Genomic DNA, 18,960 nt, shown 5'->3' on the forward strand with positions numbered 1-18,960 from the left:
CCTTCTTTCTGTGTGTCCTTGCGGTCCTTTGTGATCGAAATTGAAATTCGCGCTTTTCTTCTTGCTTGTCTCGCGTCCGTGTCACTTCACCGTCTTCCTTGTCTTTCCGCCTCACTACTGTCTTGAGCAACCATGCCGAGCAAGCAGCAACAGCAGCAATGCAAGCCACTCAACGGCATCGGCGGTGACGTTGGCAAGTCGTCGTGTGCATCAGTCATCTCGGCCTCACCTGCAGCGACGCCGTCGACACCACCACCCCCCTCACTGCCCTTCAACTCGATACCGCACGCCACCTCTGGTGACCGCCTCATCGGTGTTGAAGTCAGCTCGAGCATTCCGGCACTGATGAGTGAGCTCGGCGAGCTGCTGCAGCAAACACCTGGAGGCAGCAATGGCAGCAGCGACGGCGTACCAGGCGGTCTGTGGCGTGGCCAGAATGGTGGTCTCCTCTTTGAGCACCTCGACACTGCAGCAGCGTCGCCGAGCGAGACCGCTGCGGCGCTTTTTGGCGGCATTGACGTAAACCGTCGCGTCGAGCAAATATCGCCCAGCGCTCTCGAGCGCTTCTCAAAGGTGTTCAACCTGCAGCAGCGTCAGAGTGGCTTTATGTCTTCGGCGGCCGGCGCAGTAGCGGCAGCGAGCGCCACCACCGCCTTAAAGTGCAGCTCCAGCGGCGGCGGCGGGGCCTCTGCCACGATCGAGGCACTGGACGACGGCGAGGACGGCGACATGGACTCAGCGAGTGGTAGCAGCACTGCAGCCGATGACGTCTTCCGGGCTGCGCACCGCGACAGCAGCGGTGACTACAACGTGTTCTGCGCTGCCGCTCGGAGGCACAACTTTGATGATATGTTTGAAATGATGCAGCGCAGCATCGGTAAGTACGCTCGCAGGACCAGCGGCGGCGCGGGAGACAAGGGGGTGGGGAGTGGCGGTGACCTCGGCTTCGACCCATCTGCTTGCTCAGATCCCCTCACACAACTGGAGCTGTTCCGAGCAATGATGGTGGCCACAAGCAAGGGCCGCAGCAACGGTGGCGGTTCAGTGGCGGCGGCACACGAAGCCAAGACCGATGATGCCGAGGCCCGCTTGCGAGATACCTCTGCTGGTGGCGCTAATGCTGAGAGTGGATTGGCAAATCACTTTCGAAGCTTCCTCGATGTACTCAGCCCACAGCTGATCAGCCAGTTGATGCTGCAGCAGCGAGCGGCCAAGAGTGCCGGAATTGGTGCTGGTAGCGTTGCGAGTGCGGTTAAATCCGGGGAAACAACGACAACTGCAGCCGCCGCTGTGGCACGTGGAGTGGACATGTCAACCCGTGGCGTGGCGAACCTATCAGACTTGCAGCAGCGTGTGGAGCAGGTGCGCGGGCTCAGCAGCAGCACCCTAGATGCACTTGCGGAGGACGATGTGTCGGAAAGTACATCTGGTAGCCTGCGCGAGCTTTTACTTGGCGACCCGGCAGGTGCGGCTGCGTCTGGGACGGTATCGCCTGAGCTGGAGCTGAGCAGTGCCAAAGTGGGATACTGCCTAACCGAGGCCGCCGCCGTGGCGGTATCGATGTTGTGGAGCTACCTGGGGAGCCAGCAGAAAGAGGCGCCGCTGCTTCTCGGCTACACGCGCGAGGAGGCACAGAGCCAATTCAATCTTCTTCTTTTCCGTCTGCGTCAGGAACTTTTTTCGCAGCCGGCTGCGAGCTTGGAGGAGGTGAGCCGCTGCCTCGGTGGTTGTGTGCAGACGGACGCCGAGGACATCTACCGCGCCATTAACGGCGTAGGTGTTCTTCTCTTCTTCACCTGCAAGCCACTTCCATTACTTGAGAAGACGTGCAATGAGCTCCATATCTCCCTCTCGGACTCGGCCAACACCGACTGCAACATCATGCCAGAGCTGATTGCCGAGAAGCTGGCGGCATTCCTGTACCCGATGAAGGGAGGGAAGCTGTCTTTTGCGCACCTCAGCTTTATCCCTCGCTTGCAGGTGCACGAGCACGCACCGGGCAACTACACATGCACGATCGATAACGCAAGCAACATGGGGCGCATGCTGCGCGAACGGCTGCTCAGCAACCGCTTCAGTTGCAATAAGATCAAGTGGCGCGCTGCGTTGATAAATGACAAGGGCAAACTCAAGTTCCATGTTTGGCACCGCCACTCGACCCCGCTCTCCGTCCACGTTCTCCTTCGCACTTCGGAGCCTAAGAAGAGGAAGAAGGGCGGTGGTAACAACGTCTGTGTGAACGGCACAGCTGGGGAAGAGAAAGATGCGGCTGTGGCAAGCGCCGTCGAGGAGCTGCGCGCCAACTCCGCTCTCTTTATGGAGCAGCAGGTGACGGCGGCACCAGGCGAGATGGTGGGGTTCACACAGGACTTCATTGATTTGACTGTCGCGCTCAGCTCACCGACGACTTTGCAGCACGGCTATCGTACCTACAACAAAGCGGACGACCGACTGGTGTTCCAGTTCTCGCTGCAGCTGAGCTGCGTGGACGGGGCCCCGCTGGACGGGGCTGCGGCAGCGAACGCAAGCAATAAGCTACCAGTGAAGCAGACAAGCGACGATCAGGAACCGAGCCTTAGCGGGTCGACCGAAGGCAAGACAGACGGCGGGGACTCGAAGGACGATCCGGACGCAGAGCTACACGCAGCAATGCATCGTATCAGCGACAGCGAGACAGCCGTGCGTGCTTCGATCGAGGAGACAGCGAAGTGGGACTACCGTCACCTGCTGAACGACGAGTGCCGCGAGGCTCACTATGCGCGTCAGCGGTCAGAGGACCGGGAGCGCAAGGTGCTGTTGGCGAAGGTGGGGCCCACCCCTGAACTGATCAAAGAGGTGGAGAAGCTAAGCCAGTCCGTGCAAGCTGCGCAGCAGCAGATCGCAAAGCTCAACAAGGAGAAGAGCAAAGATGAGAAGGAGGGCGAGAGGACGGCAGAGAAGCTGGCGCAGCACCAGGCAGAGCTGTCGTCGTTGCTAAGTTCGCTGGAGTCAGGCCAGTCGGAGCTGTTGAAGCTGGAGGCAGAGACGAAGGCGGCCGAGGCGCGTATTGTAGAAAAGCGCGCGCGGCAGGCGCGCAAGGAGGCCAAGAAGGCGGAGCAGAGCCAGTGGACAGCCCTGAAGCGCGTGCTGGAGCCCACTTCCTTGACGACGCACCATGACACCCTCGCCATCAACGACTTTGGCAGCTTTTTGCAGTCTGCTCCGGTTATGGCGACCTCGATGCCGCAGCAGCCACAACACTCAGCGGTGTTGCCCGCTGGGCAATCCTTGTCGTCGCTCCTTGGCTCAAGCTCCGGTGGCGGTCCTGGCATTCTACCACTCACCGGCGGCTCCGCCGGCCTCAGCGCATTCGGCACGGATCCCTTTTCGGTGCGCACGCCAATGACCACGTCGCCGGGTGGGGGTATGGCGAACGCGACGCCGGTCTTCTCCACCCAGCCAAATGTGGGCTTGGGGACCAGCAGCAATCTCGGGAACGGCACCGGCACCGGCGGCAGCGGCAGCACCAGCCCGGGCGCCAGTGCTGGCGCAATTGGTGGCGGACACCCGCACATAAACGGGATGAGTGGCGGTGCGCACGGCGCCACGCCTTCGCACCCGGGGAGGGCGTCCCCCATGGTGCCGTCTTCGCCTGGGGTGATAAGCAACGCGTCTGCCGCAGTGGGCAGCTGTAGCAGCCCTGCCTCAGTCGTCGGTGCGCCAATCGGCAGCCCTGGAATGCCACTGTCAGGCGGCAACGGAGTCTCCGGCAATATCGGCATGGACAGCAGCGGCAGCGGTAGTAACGGCGGCGGCGGGCTCTCCTTCGGCCTCGCTCCGTCTCTCTTCAGCACCAATCCGGTCAGCCATACTCCGCACAGCACAGGAGGTGGTGGTGCCAACGCGAACCACAGCACACCAAACAACCTGTACACGTCTCTGGATGCTAATGCACAGCCCTTCAGTCCCTCGCCGCCGCCGACCATGCCGACGGCAGCGATTGGCAGTGGCCCGACACCGGCGGCGTCAGGCAACGGCGGAGGCAACACAAGCGGAAATCACAGCCACAGTCACAGCGGTGGTATCGGCTTCGCCTTTACTGTCACAGCTGGCGCGCATCCTGGGTTGGTTGGTGGGTCCTCCTCTCAGATCTACCAGAGCGGCCCTTCCGGCTTCTCCAGCGGCAGTGCTCACGACATGACAAGTCACTCGCCATCGCCCTTCTCGACGACGCCCATGTCCAACCCAGTGGCGAGCAGTATTTACGGGATGGGTGGTGGCAACCACGGCAGCACACATGACATACAAGAGCATCATGCGCATCCGCAGCAGCATTTGGGATTGTTGGCGCCACGGTCGCACACTCCCAACGAACTCTTGAGCTTTTCAACGGGTCTCCAATGGCGTAACTGACAAGGGGCAAGCGAGATGGTCACTAGTGAGGTGTGGAGGTCGGCGCTTTCTGGAACACGCACGGATCTGCATTTTCCTCTTTGTTTCCCGCCTTTTCGCTCGTCTTACTCGGATGCCAGCCTAAGAGAAGGGCGCGCTCAGCCGCTCTAGTCTTCAGTTACGAGCGACGAGGAACGATTGATTGTTGCTTCACTTGGGGAGAGGGGTGGGCGACGATGTGTGCGGGTGGCGGGGCCGAGTCAAGAATGCAAAAAAAAAAAAATAGGGATGAGGAATGAAGCAGCAGAATGCCACGGGGGATGGGGTCATGCGTCGGATATCATGGGGATGACGGTGCGGTGAGCGAGCAGGCACATGCACACAATCCCAAGTAGCTCACGTTCTTCGCCTTCTTCGTGGTACTTTCTTCGCACGTCAGTAGGGTCCTTCGCTCTCTCGCTCGCTCTTCATGCACACACCACCTATACACGCTGTAGAGGGGCAAGAAGAGAGCCAGAGAGCCATGCGTATCTGGCTGCCTGCCTGTGTCGGTGCGTGTGTGTGTGTGTTTGTCTTGGCACCCCCCCGTTCCCACGCCCTTCTTCGCACACACTTCACGTTGGTGTAACGTCTCTCGTTGACACCCTCCCCTCCCCCCTCCCCCCCATACACACCCGCCACCGTCTTTGGTCCCCCCTCCTTTTTCCCTCCGCTATCGCCGTTTTCGCTCTGCGGTGGCCTCTTTGACCCTCCAACGGAGAGCGCCGCTGATAAGCACCCCCCTCGAGTTCCTCGTTTTTTAAAAATTTGATGTTGGATTCCTGTGACTGCTTGGTTGTCTTGCCCCCGGTCCTTCGCTCCCCTACCCCTCCCTCTCTTGTGCTCGTTGACTTCCGCATGCTGTCTTGTTCTTTCGCTCCACCTCATTTGCCCCTTTTCTTCTTGTCTGTGCTTCAGCCTTTTGCTCGCTCGTCCTCTGTCTCTGTCTCTCTCTCTCTCTGTGTGTGTGTGTGGGTCTCACTGCGTCTCTTTCCTCTTCCCAAATTGCTGTCTTGTATGGCTTCCCCCTCTTTTACTTTTTGTTTTCTATGCACGCGTGTGCGCTTTCTTCTCTGAATGCTCCTTCCCCTTTCCCTCCACTCTGTGTGTGTGTGTGTGTGTGTGTGTGTGGGTACGTGTGTGTGTGATTCGATCCCCCTTTTGTTCGTTTGAAATGAGTGACTAAAAAGGAAAAGTGAAGGACTACGAGGCATACGCGTGCCCTTTCAAGAGCGTTTGTTATCGCGTGCTCGTTACGTCTCCCTCCCTGAATGACTCCTTCCCTTTTCCCGAAGAGGGAAGGGACAAGACGGGAAGAGAGGCGTGTAAGACACGATGTATGTCTCTCCCTGTAGAGCCGAGGCTGCTGTCAACTATAGCCAGGCCAGCACTGCCGACTCCTCGCCGATCTCTTCCCTCCCGCGCTCGTTGCCTGCCGACTTCTGTAGGGCTTTTCATCTTTGAAGATGAGAATAAAAAGAACCAGAGATGCGGATTCGCTGTTGCGCTACTTCACTGAATCGCCTGTCTTTCCTTCCCTCCTTGCCTCCTCCTCTCTCTCTCTCTTTATTGTAGCACTTGTCATCGCGGGCCTCGTAACACGGGTGCAACAACAGGCCATCTCTTGTTCCTCTATCGTCTTCGTGTGTACATACACCCCCATCACCACCTCTCCAATCTCCAACCTCCCCACTTCGTTCCCTGTGGTGCGCGTACACACCATTGATGTTGTGAATGCACAGACGCGTGTCGCTACATCGTTGCTCCACTTCGTGTCAGGCCTTCGCATCTTTGTTATTCCTTCATACGCAGGTATACACCCTCCATGCGTGCCTCTCTGCGTACGCATCCTCGCGACCACCTTATACTCAGTGGGAGAAGGCTGGATAAGGCGGTGAGGCAGTCATCACATCACTGCCTTCTATCTCCTCTTTGATAGACGTTCGCTATTTTCTACGCGTCTTACATCTTTCGCTCGGCATGCTGTACACGGCCGCGTTTGCCTGTCTTCACGTGTCTGTCCATGTGCTGCTGTATGCCTTGCCGCGTTGGCTGTGGATTGTCTGTGTGCGGTGGCCGCTACAGGTTCTCTCGGTGCTTCTTGGCATTCGCTTCTTCACGCACGACCCAAAACACGAGCGGCGAGTGCACATCCTCGGCTTGACCGGGAGCAGCTCATTGTCGCCGCGCGTGTGCTTGCGAGACCGCTTTGGGATCACAGAAGCTCAGCTGTCGAACCTCGTACTGCACCACAAGACAGCCTCAAGTTCGAGCGGTGATGCATCGCCAGCATGGTGGCGGTACAACGGTCCTCTGTACAATGGCCACGTACACACTATCCTCGGCGCGCTTCGGCCGCTCCTCGACCTTCGCGTCCCGGCACGCGAGACTGTGCCGTCTTACGACGGCAATCCCACCTGTCTTGACTGGTGGTTTCCGACAGATGGGGATACGGCTGCCACGGCGGCAAGCGGTGGTGCTGCAATCATGTGCGTCCGCGCGCTAGTCGTCATTCTGCCAGGGTTGATGGGGAGCTCGAGGGAGTTCTATGTACGCCGTATGGCACGGCAGCTGCTGCGATCAAATATGGTTGTGTGCGTACTAAACGCGCGCGGAGTGGCTGACACACCCCTCGAGAGACCACAAATTTTTAGCGCGCTCTTCACGAAGGACCTGCGCCACATCATGCAGACGCACTTAACACGCGAAAAGGTGCAGGAACGTCTGCTGCGCCGAATACCACCGCTGCAGACCGACGACATCAATAAGGGCGCCGTGCCGATCATCGGTGTCGGCTTCTCGCTCGGTGGATTGATCTTGACCAACTACGTGAGTGAGCAGGGCGAGGCGCAGGTTCCTAGTGGCTTCGACGCGGTCTATTCCATCACCTCTCCACATAACGTGAGTGACAGTGCGGCGGCGCTGCGGATGCCGCTGGCGAGACTTCTGTACAACTCCGCCCTGCATAAGGGACCTCACGCCTACTATGAGCGACACAAGCACGTGCTGCAGCACTTGCCCGGTGTTGACAAGAAAATCTTTATGGATGACGCCTCGCTGTTTGTGGAGCGACTGCGGACCTTACAGGACTTTGACGAACTCATCACAGGACCGCACTTTGGGTACCCCGGTGCAGAGGCCTACTACGCCGCCGCGAGCAGCTTCCTCCGTCTCCACCACTCTCGCACACCACAGGTCTGTATCGTAGCTGCCAACGACCCCATCTGTGGTCCCCCACAACCCACGCCACGCTGGCTACAACTGATTGATCGGCACCGTGGTGGGCTCGTGTACGTGGAGATGCCCGTCGGTGGTCATCTCGGGTTCCTTGGGTGTCCGTGGAGCGAGTGGACGCAAGCGCCGAACGAGATGGAGCGCTTTGTTCTACACTCGCTCATTCACTTCATCGAATCAGCCGACACGCAGGCGAAAGCAGCGAAGAAGATCGCGTGAGAGGTGGTTTTGAAGAACGAAAAGAGAGTACACGTGGGATTATCTCCAGCGGAGGTTTTGGGTCACTGTGATGATGGCGCTGTAGTCTCATCATGACGGCGGAGTGAGGAGGGTGGGTGGAAAGGGCATTAATGGAAGAGGTGTGCATAGAGAGCCGACAATAGAGATGGGAGCTGAACACCTACATTGGGTGTGTACGTCGACGCTTATGCCGTACACTCTTGTGGTCTTTTACGTAGCTGCTTGAGGCTTCTTTTTTTTATTTCCAGAGTGAAGCGCATGCCATCGCCGCCTTCCCTTTCTCGCGCTGTCTCTCTCCCTTCTCGGTGTTTCTTTCCTTCGCTTCCCTCCCCGGTCTCACCTCGCCTTTTCCCCTTTCCTCTGCCTGCCACTGGGTATAACGATCTCTTCCCTTGTCTTTGCTGGTGCCGGTGAGAAGGTTTTGTGTTTAGCTCCACTATCCGAAGCTCTAGCTCCTTCTACAGCTACCGCTTTGCGTGTTTGGTTGTAGGCGTGTGAGGGTTGTGATAGCATCAATCGGTAGCGAAGGGTGATAACTGAGGGTAGAGGCAGTGTGTGTGTGTGTGGAAGGGGAAGGAAGGGCGGCGTCGTGCGGGTGCGATGGTGAAGCTGATCGTAGAGAGGTAGTGCTATAGTATGTGCAACCTCGATGGACTTATTGGCTCAGTGCTGTTCGCGTCACACATCCAGACATATTTCACGCAGACGCACACGCTCAACATAGCCGCTTCCGTGCCCATCATTTTCCCGTCTTTCCACCGCATCTTGCCTGGTTAGCCCGTTCCTTTGAATTCGTCTCCTCGGTCATCTCTCCTACACCTCTACCCCCCGCGCTGTTTGCGTATTGCAGTGGCCTCTTTGGGCATATTTAGGAGTGCGCAACGATGTTTTCCCCCTGTTTGTTAATGGTGTGAATTACCGGCACGCGGACAAACACCTACAAGTCGCCCCCGCCCCTTCTCCTCCCTCTTGCTTGCTCACCTGTGGTGCCCCCCCCCCCCCCCCCACAGCCCTCGCTGTTGCCTATGTACAGGTGCGCGTATCTACGCCCAGACTTTCTCCCGTCCTTGGAGCGCGACTGACGCTCGGGCAAGCGGGGTATCAAGAACAGCACTCGCAGACGTAGTGCGCATACCATGCGTGCTGCTGTGGTGATGAGTCTTGTGGAAGCACACCGCATGGTGGCTCACTGCAGTGTTTGCGCGAAGGCCCGTCATCTCTCTTTCCTCATTGCATGCACCTCTACGTGTGCTACTGCTGCTGTTGCTTCAGTGCTCCTCGTAGCCTCAAGAGCTGCATCACTCGCTCATCATTTCTGCCCCCTCCTCCTCTCCACCTCTTTTGGCTTCCATAGGCAACCCTGGAGTACAACGACCCCGCTGCGCACGCGCGCAGTTCAAGAAGTGCCTCACTGAGGAGAAGAACACGTTACAGTTTTTTTTTTCCTCTCCCTGCTGGGACGCTTTCACGCGTACACAACCCCCAGAGAGAGAGAGAGAGAGAAAGGCCGCTGTGCCACGACACACGCAGCGGACTACTCTCCACATTATCTTCGTAAAGGGCAGTAAAATAAAATGCGCTCGTTGAGTCGCATCTCTTCTACTCCTTTCTATCTCAGGCAGACATCAGTCACTCTTACCTTCTCTTTTCTCCCTCTCTCTCCTCCTTCACTCCCCCCTCTCTCTCCGCTCTCTTTCTCCTGCCGCTTGTGTCCACATTCCCTATCAAAGGCATCCTGTAGTGAAGATACTGAGGTACAGCACGGCGTAAGCGAGTTCTCCCTCCCGGACACCCCCCCGTTCTCCTCTTCCACTCTTCCCGCCTTTACTCATTCACCCATACTTTCCCACTTATTTGTTTCGTTTTTTTTTTTTTTCGCCTTGGCGTGAGCGCGCCGTCGTCTGCGAGGGAAGTAGCGAACGCACTAGCGCAGTGACAGAGCGAAGACACAAGGAAGGAGACGCCTGCATTTTTTGGGAGGCAGCCGGGCAAGCCACCCACAGAGAGAGTGAGAGAAGCTCGCGCATCCCCCTCTTCTGTGCCCTGTTTCTCGGCCTTTCTTTTCTGCCGAACTCCACCATATGTCCTTCATAGCCCGCGTCTCTTTCGCCGTGAAGCACGTGGGTGTGCACGTATTCCTCTTCTTGCTGCCACGCCTTGTGGCCGGTGTGCTGTCGCGCTGGCCGCGGTGGGCAGTAAGCTAGCTCACGCGTGGGAAACTCATAGCCACATCCGCGGACGAGCGAGAGGTTACCCTCATCGTGAATGAGAAAGATCTTTACCGGCTGCGGAAGCGATTTGGGCTGCCGCTGACGGGTCAGCCACCGCTTCGCTATCATGCCCCGCTCTACAATGGACACATTCAAACAATCCTCTCAGCCATGCGCAGCGGCCCACATGTGTCGTACGAGCGGGAGCTGGTTGAGAGCCACGAGGGGCAGCACATCAACATGGACTATCTCTACCCACTTCTGTCCTCTACTCCAACGTCGTCAGCCGCGGCAACGGCGGCGGCGGCCCCGGTCTCCGGGATTACTGGTCCTGCTAAGGGCCGCTCGCCACAAGCGAAGGGTCTCATGTTCATTGTGCCGCGGCTGCTGAACGCTTCGACGACGAACTACGTGCGTCACTTTGCCGCCAAGTGCGTGGAGGCCAGCTTTGCAGTGTGTGTGCTCAACAGCCGTGGCATGGGCACAACTCCGCTGGAGGTGCCGCAGCTCTTCAGCGCCACTTTTACCGAAGACATTCGCCACTGCCTGCACCACTACCTCCAGCAGAAACAGGTCCAGGAGCGCCTCGGGCACCCCGCAGCCCGTCCCCCTCATCGCGGTCGGCTTCTCGCGCGGCGGCGTAACGTTAATCAAAGCACCTCGGCGAGCAGGGCATGTCAGCCGCAGAAAAAGAGCGACGGTCGAGCCTACCGGCGAACAGCGTGGCGCCGGACACACCCCTCCCTCCCTCCCTCCCTCTCTCTCTGTGTGTGCCTTTGTGACAGTGACGCCCCCGTACGACCTGATCGAAGCCGACCGCATGTCGGCGACACCGCTGTACCGGCGACTCTACGAGAAGGCGTTTGGCACCGGGCTGCAAAAGCACGTGAAGCACAATCGCAAAATGCTGGCGAAGTTACCGGGCGTGGACAGAAGGCTTCTTTTCGAGGGCCCGAACCTGGCGATCGATCACATCTCCTCCATTCGAGCCTTCGACACCTACATCAGCGCCAGCCACAACGGCTTCAACAGTCCGCAGGCGTACTACGTCGCGGCACAGCCGTTAGTCTGGCTGCCACGCTGCCATACGCCGATCCTCTGCGTTGGGAATCGAAACGACTTCGTGGCCGGTGACTTTGTCCCGGATGCATCGTGGCGCGCGCTGGTCGACAAAAACCTGTACACCGTGTACGTGTGCTACCCCGTTGGCGGTCATCTCGGCTTCCTTGGTACCCCGGCCGCAGAGTGGCGAGGTGACGCGTCCGAGGCCGAGCGCCTCGTGCTGCGTGCCGCCACAAATTTCTGTGAAACGGCGCCGTGAAAGAAAGCCATCGACCGAAAAAGGATGCTAGGAAGGTGCCTGTGGGTATGGTGGACCAGCAGTACTAGCAGAAGCGGCACCACGACCGCCGTTGCGATCGTCTTTGCCACTGTCTTTCCCTTTTCCACTGTTTGACCTTCCCCATGTTTTACAGCTCCGCTCTTGAGGACTGATCGCGCCCTGCTGTGCTCTCAATGCGAACGAAAAAGGTGTCTCGCAGCTGTGGATGGGAAATTGTGTAGGCGTGCGTGTGTAACAGCGAGAAGCGGGGCTCTCTGGTTGTGTTTAGCGTGTGGGTGTTGTGTCTGTTTCGTGACTCTATAGGTGCCACGTGTGCCATGCGCGGTCCTCCTGGCGTATTTATTCTCTTGATGAGTTTCTGCAGATATATGTGTACATATACCTCTCTCTTGTGCGGGCTCACTGCTGTCGCCACCGTCGTCGTCGTCGTCAGCTCTTCTTGTCATTTTCGTTTGCGTGTTTTCTTCGTGGCTTCCGTGCAGTGCTCGCCACACGTTTGTAGCGGCCCGTGTAGGTTATGTGTGCGGTGTGCTCCTTGGGTTCTTTGGGGGCTCAAACCGGCTATGTCGCTCTCTCGCTCTTTTTTTTTTTGTACTAGTGATGGCCGTCGTTTTCTTGACTTTCCATCCCCCCACTTCCAGAATAGACTGCCGCCTCTCCACCTGTCATCACGGCCTTTCACCTCCCTTTGTCTTACTCCCACACACGTGTCTACTCATAAAAAGTGTGCGTGTCGGTGAGTTTAGCCTTGTGCGGTGGGGGAGCCTGAAGGTGCCTCCTGATAGGCAAGAGCGATTCCTGGGGAAGAACAAGAAGTGTAGGGGGGGGGGGGGACGAAGCGTGCACCTGCAGTCCCTCGCACGCGCGTCTACGCAGGTAACCGAGACAGCGACGTTCTCCTTCACCCACGTCTTGCAAGCCGGAGGATTGTTTCGCACGTATCCCCTGCACACCCGAACCCCTTCGCGTTACCGCTAAAAAGGGGGCGAAGAAGAAAGTGCATTTGAGGAAGTGAAGAGAGGGGGAATGGACCAAGGCGCTTTTCATGTGTTGCCCATCCGTCTCTGCAAGGTGGTGGATCGCTGTGTTGCTCACTGCATGTGTTTATTTCCATTCAGCTGTAGCTCATGCGACTCCCCCCCTCCCCACTGATTCCCTCCGCGGCGTACCACACAGCATTACTAGCCCAAGAGGGGATCCCACGGGCCAGTGGTATGCCGAGGGAGTCAAGTGGCTTTACGATATCACGCCTATAGAACGAGACTTTCAACACTGCCTCCCTTTCATCTCACGTGTCTTTTACCTTTCTCAGCGTCTCAGTCGCTGTACTTGTCTTCGCGCTGATTACGCCAGCATAACTGCACTACACGCACGCCGCGCTTACGCTAAGAGGAGGGCGGACACATATCGCCTTGTTGGACTTTGCGTACAAGCGACCACCCACAAGCAGACGGGGGCCCAAGTCAGATTCACCTCATAGAGAAAGCCGCGCAGGCGTAGGAGCACACACACACACACACACACACACACACACACACACACACACACACGCCCCCTTCCCCCGCCACGCTGCTGTTCAAGTCCCTTCACCGAGCATAGACCATTCAAGCGGAAAGAGCCGACAGACTGAGAGGGTAATCCCCCTTCCTCCTCCTCTTCCACCACTGGGCCACGTGTACCAGGCGTGGGAAGGCACGCATTCCGCTGTCTTCTGCCGTTTTGTTTGCCACTACGGCTCTCCTTTTCCCCTCCTAGTTGCATTGCAGTGCATATAAGAGTGACCGCTTCGCACCGCGCTGCATCACTGCGAGGCCCTCGTTTACACGCTGACAACGCCACCACCACCACCTTTTATCGGAAGAGTTGCGCTGCAGGGAGGTAACCCCCTTTCGACCCCGAGAACAACCATGCCTGCTGCGTCCCGCTCGGCGGCCTCAAAGGGCACAGCTGCTGCAACAGCGGCATGTGCGGCGAAGAGGAAGAGAGAAGCGACCGTGTCGTCACTGCCACCATCACCCCCACCCACCAGTCTTTGCGTTGACGAGCTGCGAGCCACACCAGACAGTCGTTTGCTCTCATATCTCATGAGCGCTTGCGACTCGGTACGTGGGCTTTCGTTGGTGGAGCCGTCCACGACGCCGCGCCTGAATAGCACTCCTTTCTCAGCTACCTATATCGAGGAGCTGCTCACGCCCCGGCTGCTCTCTAGTCCGATCCCTGACGTCTCGCAATTGGTGGGCTGCCTCCTGTGCGATGCTGTGCGCCTTCATCACGAGGAGCAACGGCAGCAACGACAGCAGCGACACAGGGGTGAAAGCACGCTTACCTACGCCAGTTCTGGGAGCAGCGGTAGCGTCATCAACACGCAGGTGGACGCCACTCTCGACGTGCTCGAAACGGCGGGAGGGGAATCACTGCCGTTTCCCGAGGTGCGCTGCGTTGACGTGCTGCATTGCATCTGTGCATGCTTTTCCCGGCTTCAGCTGGCCCCTTTGAACGCATCACCGTCATCGGCTGTGCCTCAGCGCCAGTCGCTACAACGCGTGGCGTATTTGGTCGAGCGTGCTGCCACGTCGCACATTTTTTGCCACCTCCTGCCGCACTGCAGTTTGGCGTCAGAAGAAGTGCAGCAGGCGCTGCTGTACGTGTTCCAGGCTGTCTGTTGCGCCTCCTCCGCGACAGCCAGCGAGATGGGAGACTGCACCCGCAGCGACACCTCGACGAGCGCGGCGACGTGCGCCGAGATGGCGCAGGTGCTTTGCGACCTCCTCTGGTTCACACGCATCGTAACACCGGCGCAGTTGATGCCACTCTTGGACGAGCTGGTTACAGCATCGCCCACGCTGCAGCTAACATCGCCGTCTGCATCATCGTTGTCTTCTCTCTCTGCGTGTGTTTCAGGCGCACGGCAGAATCGGCACCACCTAGCGCGCTGTGGTAGCGGTGGCGCTCTCATCACGGCCCGTCTGCTTGTGGACCAGATGGATGTGCTGCGACCCGCCATCGCGACGTGGGCCATGGGGGAGTTTGAAGAGGGCCTTGCCGAGGTGCTTGGATCCGACATGCTTCAGTCGGATGGTGAAGACCTGGAAGGCGAGGAAAGGGGCAACAGGAGCGACACGGACGAGGACGGGCCACACCCGCAGCGGCTGCAGCAGCCGCGCGGTAAGATAGCAAAGCTGCCTCAGGAGGCACAACTGACTCGCAAGCGTCGAGGCCTGCGGGTCCTGGCACGCGTGCTTGAGGTGCTTGTGGCGCTGATGGAGCTGCATGTTGACCTGGCCGATCCGTTGCTTCTCTCGCTTGCGCCGCATCTCGAGCACACCTGCCCTGAGGTGCGCTTACTGCTGCTGCGCGGCTTCAGCGCTGTCTTCGCTGCGAACGAGGCGGCGGTGCGGACGTACCGAGCCGCTTTCGTTGGCCCCTTTCTGAGCCGCTTTTTGGATGTCAAACCAAACATTCGCATGGACGCTGTGCGGCTGTCCACAGTGCTGCTTCAGCGCTACGGCGACAGCACGAGGCCTGGCGCCGGCCATGCGGGTCGCCACACAAACGACTCATCCGCCGATCCGTCGCGTGCGCAGTCGCTGCAGCAGGACCTCTGGCAGGCGTTCCAGCCGTTCTGGGAGCGGTTGCTCACCGACCCTCATGTCCTTGTGCGCAAGCAGGCTGTCGCCTCAGTAGCTGAGGCAGCCCTGGTAGCTCCGCTGCTGCTACAACCATCACCCCAGCGAGACAACGTGGACGACGGGGGTCTTCGCGGAGGTCAGCAGACAGCACCCTCTTCCACGCACAGTCCCTCCAACTTCCTCGCACACACGCTGGGCCTGCGCGCGCTTGACAAGAACCGCCGCGTTCGTGGCGCCGCGGTGGAATGGCTGACGCGGCTATACAGCGAGTACCGCCTCGTGTGGATACCGAACGCGGTCCTGGACGCAGTGCGAGTCGACACCGGATCGTCGTCACCAACGGCGCCAGTACTGCTGACCGCAGAGACGGTGGTCGATGGCCTCTTGTCGGCCCCGCTCTCTTGCCTGCTCCCTTCCTCGGCTACGTGCACCGCTAGTGCCACTCAGGCCACTCTGACGCGGTGGTTGTCGCCAACGTCGCCAGCCGTGCTTCCGCCGACCAAAACGCCTGCTCTACTGGACTTTGAAGGAAGCTCCATTGAGGAGACGCAGGTGTCTCAGCAGCGCCCGTCAGGCGGGGGCGGATTCGAGGAGGGTGATGCGTTGCTGGGCTTCGGTGAGTCAGCCAGCTCGACGAAGGATGCCGGTGGTCGTGGTGTGCTAGCGGCAAAGAGCACCCCCAGTGCTGCTGCTGCTGCTGCAGTGTCGGCGTACGTGGACGCCCTCGTGCAGCTCTGCCAGCACGTTGACGCCGCCCATTTCGCGCAGCTCCTGCGTCTCTCTGAGAAGAAGCCGCAGCTGCGCCTTGCCATTCGACGACTGTTCGAGTTTCAGAGCGCGGTCAAGGAGAGCAACGGTGACGTCAAGTCGGCCGAAGGTCAGCAGCGCATCCACTCGATTCATCGACTCCTTACTTTCCTTCAGGAGACGACGGGGGCGAGCAAGGGGGAGTGGGATGTGCTTTTTCGCGCCAAGGACGAGACGGTACGACGAGCGCTGCTGCGCGCATGCGACGTGGCTCACATGGACTGGGTAGAGGTGCGTGAGGGCCTTTTGCGCTCGCTGCACGGGCGTATCGGCGCCGACGAGTTCGCCTTTGTCAAGCAGACGCTGATTCCGCAGATGTTCTTTGTTGTGCAACCTTCTCACCTTGCAGAGCTGATGCGACGGCTCCACATCAGCATCTACACCAGCGCCCGCGACAAAGCTGAAGTGGACGGCGCCAGCGCTGCCGGCGCGTTGCGAGCGCTTCTGCTTCTCACTGCCGCATCGCCGTCGTTCGCCGTGTTGTGCACCAAAGGCCTCGCAGAGGCACTGCAAGCTGCCGCGAAGCAATCTATCGGGCCTCCGCCGAACTGGTGCGCGCTACTGCTGCAGGCGCTTCAGAAGTGGGCCACGGCCGCAGCCACTATGGCGGACACCAGCGCCACTGCCATCGCTGGTGCAGCTTCTCTGCACGACTCACTCATCGCTACCCTTCGCGCGATGGCGCTCGCGTCACTGCCCATGCAGCAGACCATCCCCCCCTCTCTCGCCTCTACAGCGGTGACACCGGGCACCAACAGCTGCCATAGTGGGATGGCTCTCTCAGCGCTGAAGCAGCTGGCAAAGCAAGCGACGCGCACACTAGTCGCTCTGCTGAGGGTCCCGGGCTGTGACACTAGCGCAGCGACCGCATTGTACTCCCTCGCATCGGAACTGGCGAAGTGCCTCGCTAGCGGTCGAGCGCTCACAAACAACGTTGAGGCCGTCGCTTGGCTTGCAAGTGTACGGGCCCTCTCGCGCTGCAGTGGTGGCAACGGCAGCGACGACCGCATTTCGCCAGTAGATGCTGCACTGGTGCTGCTGCAGGTCTCTACAACGCCGACCACCACTGTAGCCGCAGCAGAGCCAATTCCGGCACTGCTGTTGTCCCTCTCCTCGCTGCTTATCGACGCTGTTGAGGATGTGAGCGGCAAGGCAGGGCGGGCAAGGCTCAGGGCCCTCGCGACCCCGTCTGCGACGGGGGTGGACAGCGCCGAGGCTGCAACAGGGCGGGCGCACAGTGTCCTCTGTCACTCGCCTTTGAGCACCAACATGTCCGTCGCTGCAGCCATCGTGGATGGGTCGGCCAAGGCCATGGTGACCTTGGCACTGAGCTGCCCCAAGTCCTCGGACGCTGGTAACAGCGGCAGCAGTAACAATGTCGCCAGCCGCGCCAACGCCGTGAAATATGCATTGGGCGTGCTCCTGGAAGGCTATAAGGCCTCTGCGACGGTGGCGCCAGGGCGGCGTGGGCCAGACAGTATCGGCAGTTGTCAGTGTCGAGTGGCGCTCGAGAAGCAGCTGGTGAAGCTGGTGCTGACGCCGACTCCGGTCATCAGCAGAGAGCTGGCTGTCTCTGTTGTTCTCTCTGTGGAAGAAAACGCGCATGTGCGTCATGCTGTGCAGGCGAAGCTCGCAGGCCATCTCCTGCATCGCACCTGTGACATGCGTGTGGCTGCTTTGCTGTTACTGACTGCGATCAGTGAGGACTCGAAGAGCTCCTATCAGCGGCTGCGTGGGTTGGTGGAGACTGTCGGGGATCACTTGCGGGCAAAGCAGTCAAGCCAAGGTGCCTCGCTCTCATCGCCGTCGGCGCTCTACTGCTACTGGGAGTATACCATCCCCTTTCTGATCCTCTTCCTCGCTCACCATCCGTACTACTCAAGTGAGGAGGCGGGGAATCAGTTCATTGGTTTCCAGCGCGTGTGGCACCTCCTCATCGGCGAGCTTCTCCGCCACGGTACGCAGTGCGCTGGATTTGTGGTGGAGTTGCTGAGCAAGATCAAGCAGGCAGATGATGCCCTGGATCCGGCGAGCGATGCGTGCCGTGTCATGTGTGACCTTGCGAGCCGTGTACTGCTGGAGTGCCTCGGCCAGCGGCAGAGTCGGGCCGAAGACCTTCGCCGCTACCCGGGTGCCGTGCTCTTGCCATCGTTCTTTGTGCCCACATCGCGCGCTAGCCCGCATAAATTGCTGGAGACCGTCTTCCTCGACGACAGTGTGCGTGTGACCGCCAATGCCCCATTTCGGGTGCCCGCTGTCGGTGGAACCGCGATGGGGGCGGGCATTGGCAGCCGCGGCAGCAGTCGGCAGGCCACTCCACGCGCCTCGTCAACTGCCCTCTCTGGCGGCGCAGACGAGACCACAGAGGTGAAGTACGTCACCAGCGCCGCAGCACCGTACGGGGCGGGGACGGCTGATACTGCTGTGCCGCCGTCTACACTGCGGAAGCGCACACGCTCCCCGAAAACTGGTGTAAGCACTGCCGTCGTCTCTCTCTCTCCGTCGGTAGGGTCACCATGCGAAGACGATGTGGTGGCGAAGAAAGAGGGCATCATACCTCAGCGAGAGTGCGCTGAACCAGCTGTGGCGGAGAGCTCTAGCAGCTCTGGCCCACTGAGTGGCTCCGCAATCGCTTCGCAGGAGTGGAAAACAAAGCGGGCGGCACTGCAGCATCTCACCATTGAAGAGGCGCTCGATAACCTCTTTCGTGGACTCACCAAGGCGGATATCGCTCAGCTGCGCTGGAAGGTCGTTCGCAGCCACATTGAGGAAGCACTCCGTGCGCTGGACTGCGGTCAACTCCCGCATCAACAGCTATCTTCCATAGCCGATGCAGGCACTGGCGCTGACCTAGTGATGATAAAGGGAGCTTGGACTTCAGAATCCGACATGGAGGACTTGTTGCAGTACACCAAGGATCAGCTACGGGTGCGGTATGATCGTGCACCGGCGTAGGTCAACTGCACACACCCCTTCTGCGCAGTGCTGTTTTGAGCATAGAACTGCGCTCTCCGTCTAGTCAAAACGACAGACCCACAAAGAAGGGTGGGGTGGGAGGACTTGTGGATGTGTCATGCCCCCATGATGT

At 59.3% G+C, this 18,960-nt stretch overlaps 3 protein-coding genes and 1 pseudogene across 3 annotated transcripts; all 4 read left to right on the forward strand.

The window, feature by feature from the left end:
• Nucleotides 1-132: 132 nt before the first annotated feature.
• On the forward strand, nucleotides 133-4,392 carry LPMP_110840 (hypothetical protein; the record flags this gene model as incomplete). The annotated part of the gene is made up of 1 exon (XM_010698630.1): nucleotides 133-4,392. The coding sequence occupies one exon, from the start codon at nucleotides 133-135 to the stop codon at nucleotides 4,390-4,392; it is 4,260 nt and encodes a 1,419-aa protein (XP_010696932.1).
• Nucleotides 4,393-6,390: 1,998 nt separating this feature from the next.
• LPMP_110850 (hypothetical protein) lies at nucleotides 6,391-7,863 on the forward strand (the record flags this gene model as incomplete). Its single annotated transcript, XM_010698631.1, has 1 exon — nucleotides 6,391-7,863. One exon carries the CDS (start codon nucleotides 6,391-6,393, stop codon nucleotides 7,861-7,863), a length of 1,473 nt encoding a protein of 490 aa, XP_010696933.1.
• Nucleotides 7,864-10,265: 2,402 nt separating this feature from the next.
• Nucleotides 10,266-11,415, forward strand: LPMP_110860 (annotated as a pseudogene).
• Nucleotides 11,416-13,520: 2,105 nt separating this feature from the next.
• Nucleotides 13,521-18,827, forward strand: LPMP_110870 (hypothetical protein; the record flags this gene model as incomplete). The annotated part of the gene is made up of 1 exon (XM_010698632.1): nucleotides 13,521-18,827. The coding sequence occupies one exon, from the start codon at nucleotides 13,521-13,523 to the stop codon at nucleotides 18,825-18,827; it is 5,307 nt and encodes a 1,768-aa protein (XP_010696934.1).
• Nucleotides 18,828-18,960: the final 133 nt, after the last annotated feature.

The sequence above is a fragment of the Leishmania panamensis genome (genome assembly GCF_000755165.1).
Source record: "Leishmania panamensis strain MHOM/PA/94/PSC-1 chromosome 11 sequence".
NCBI classification, from domain to species: domain Eukaryota; phylum Euglenozoa; class Kinetoplastea; order Trypanosomatida; family Trypanosomatidae; genus Leishmania; species Leishmania panamensis.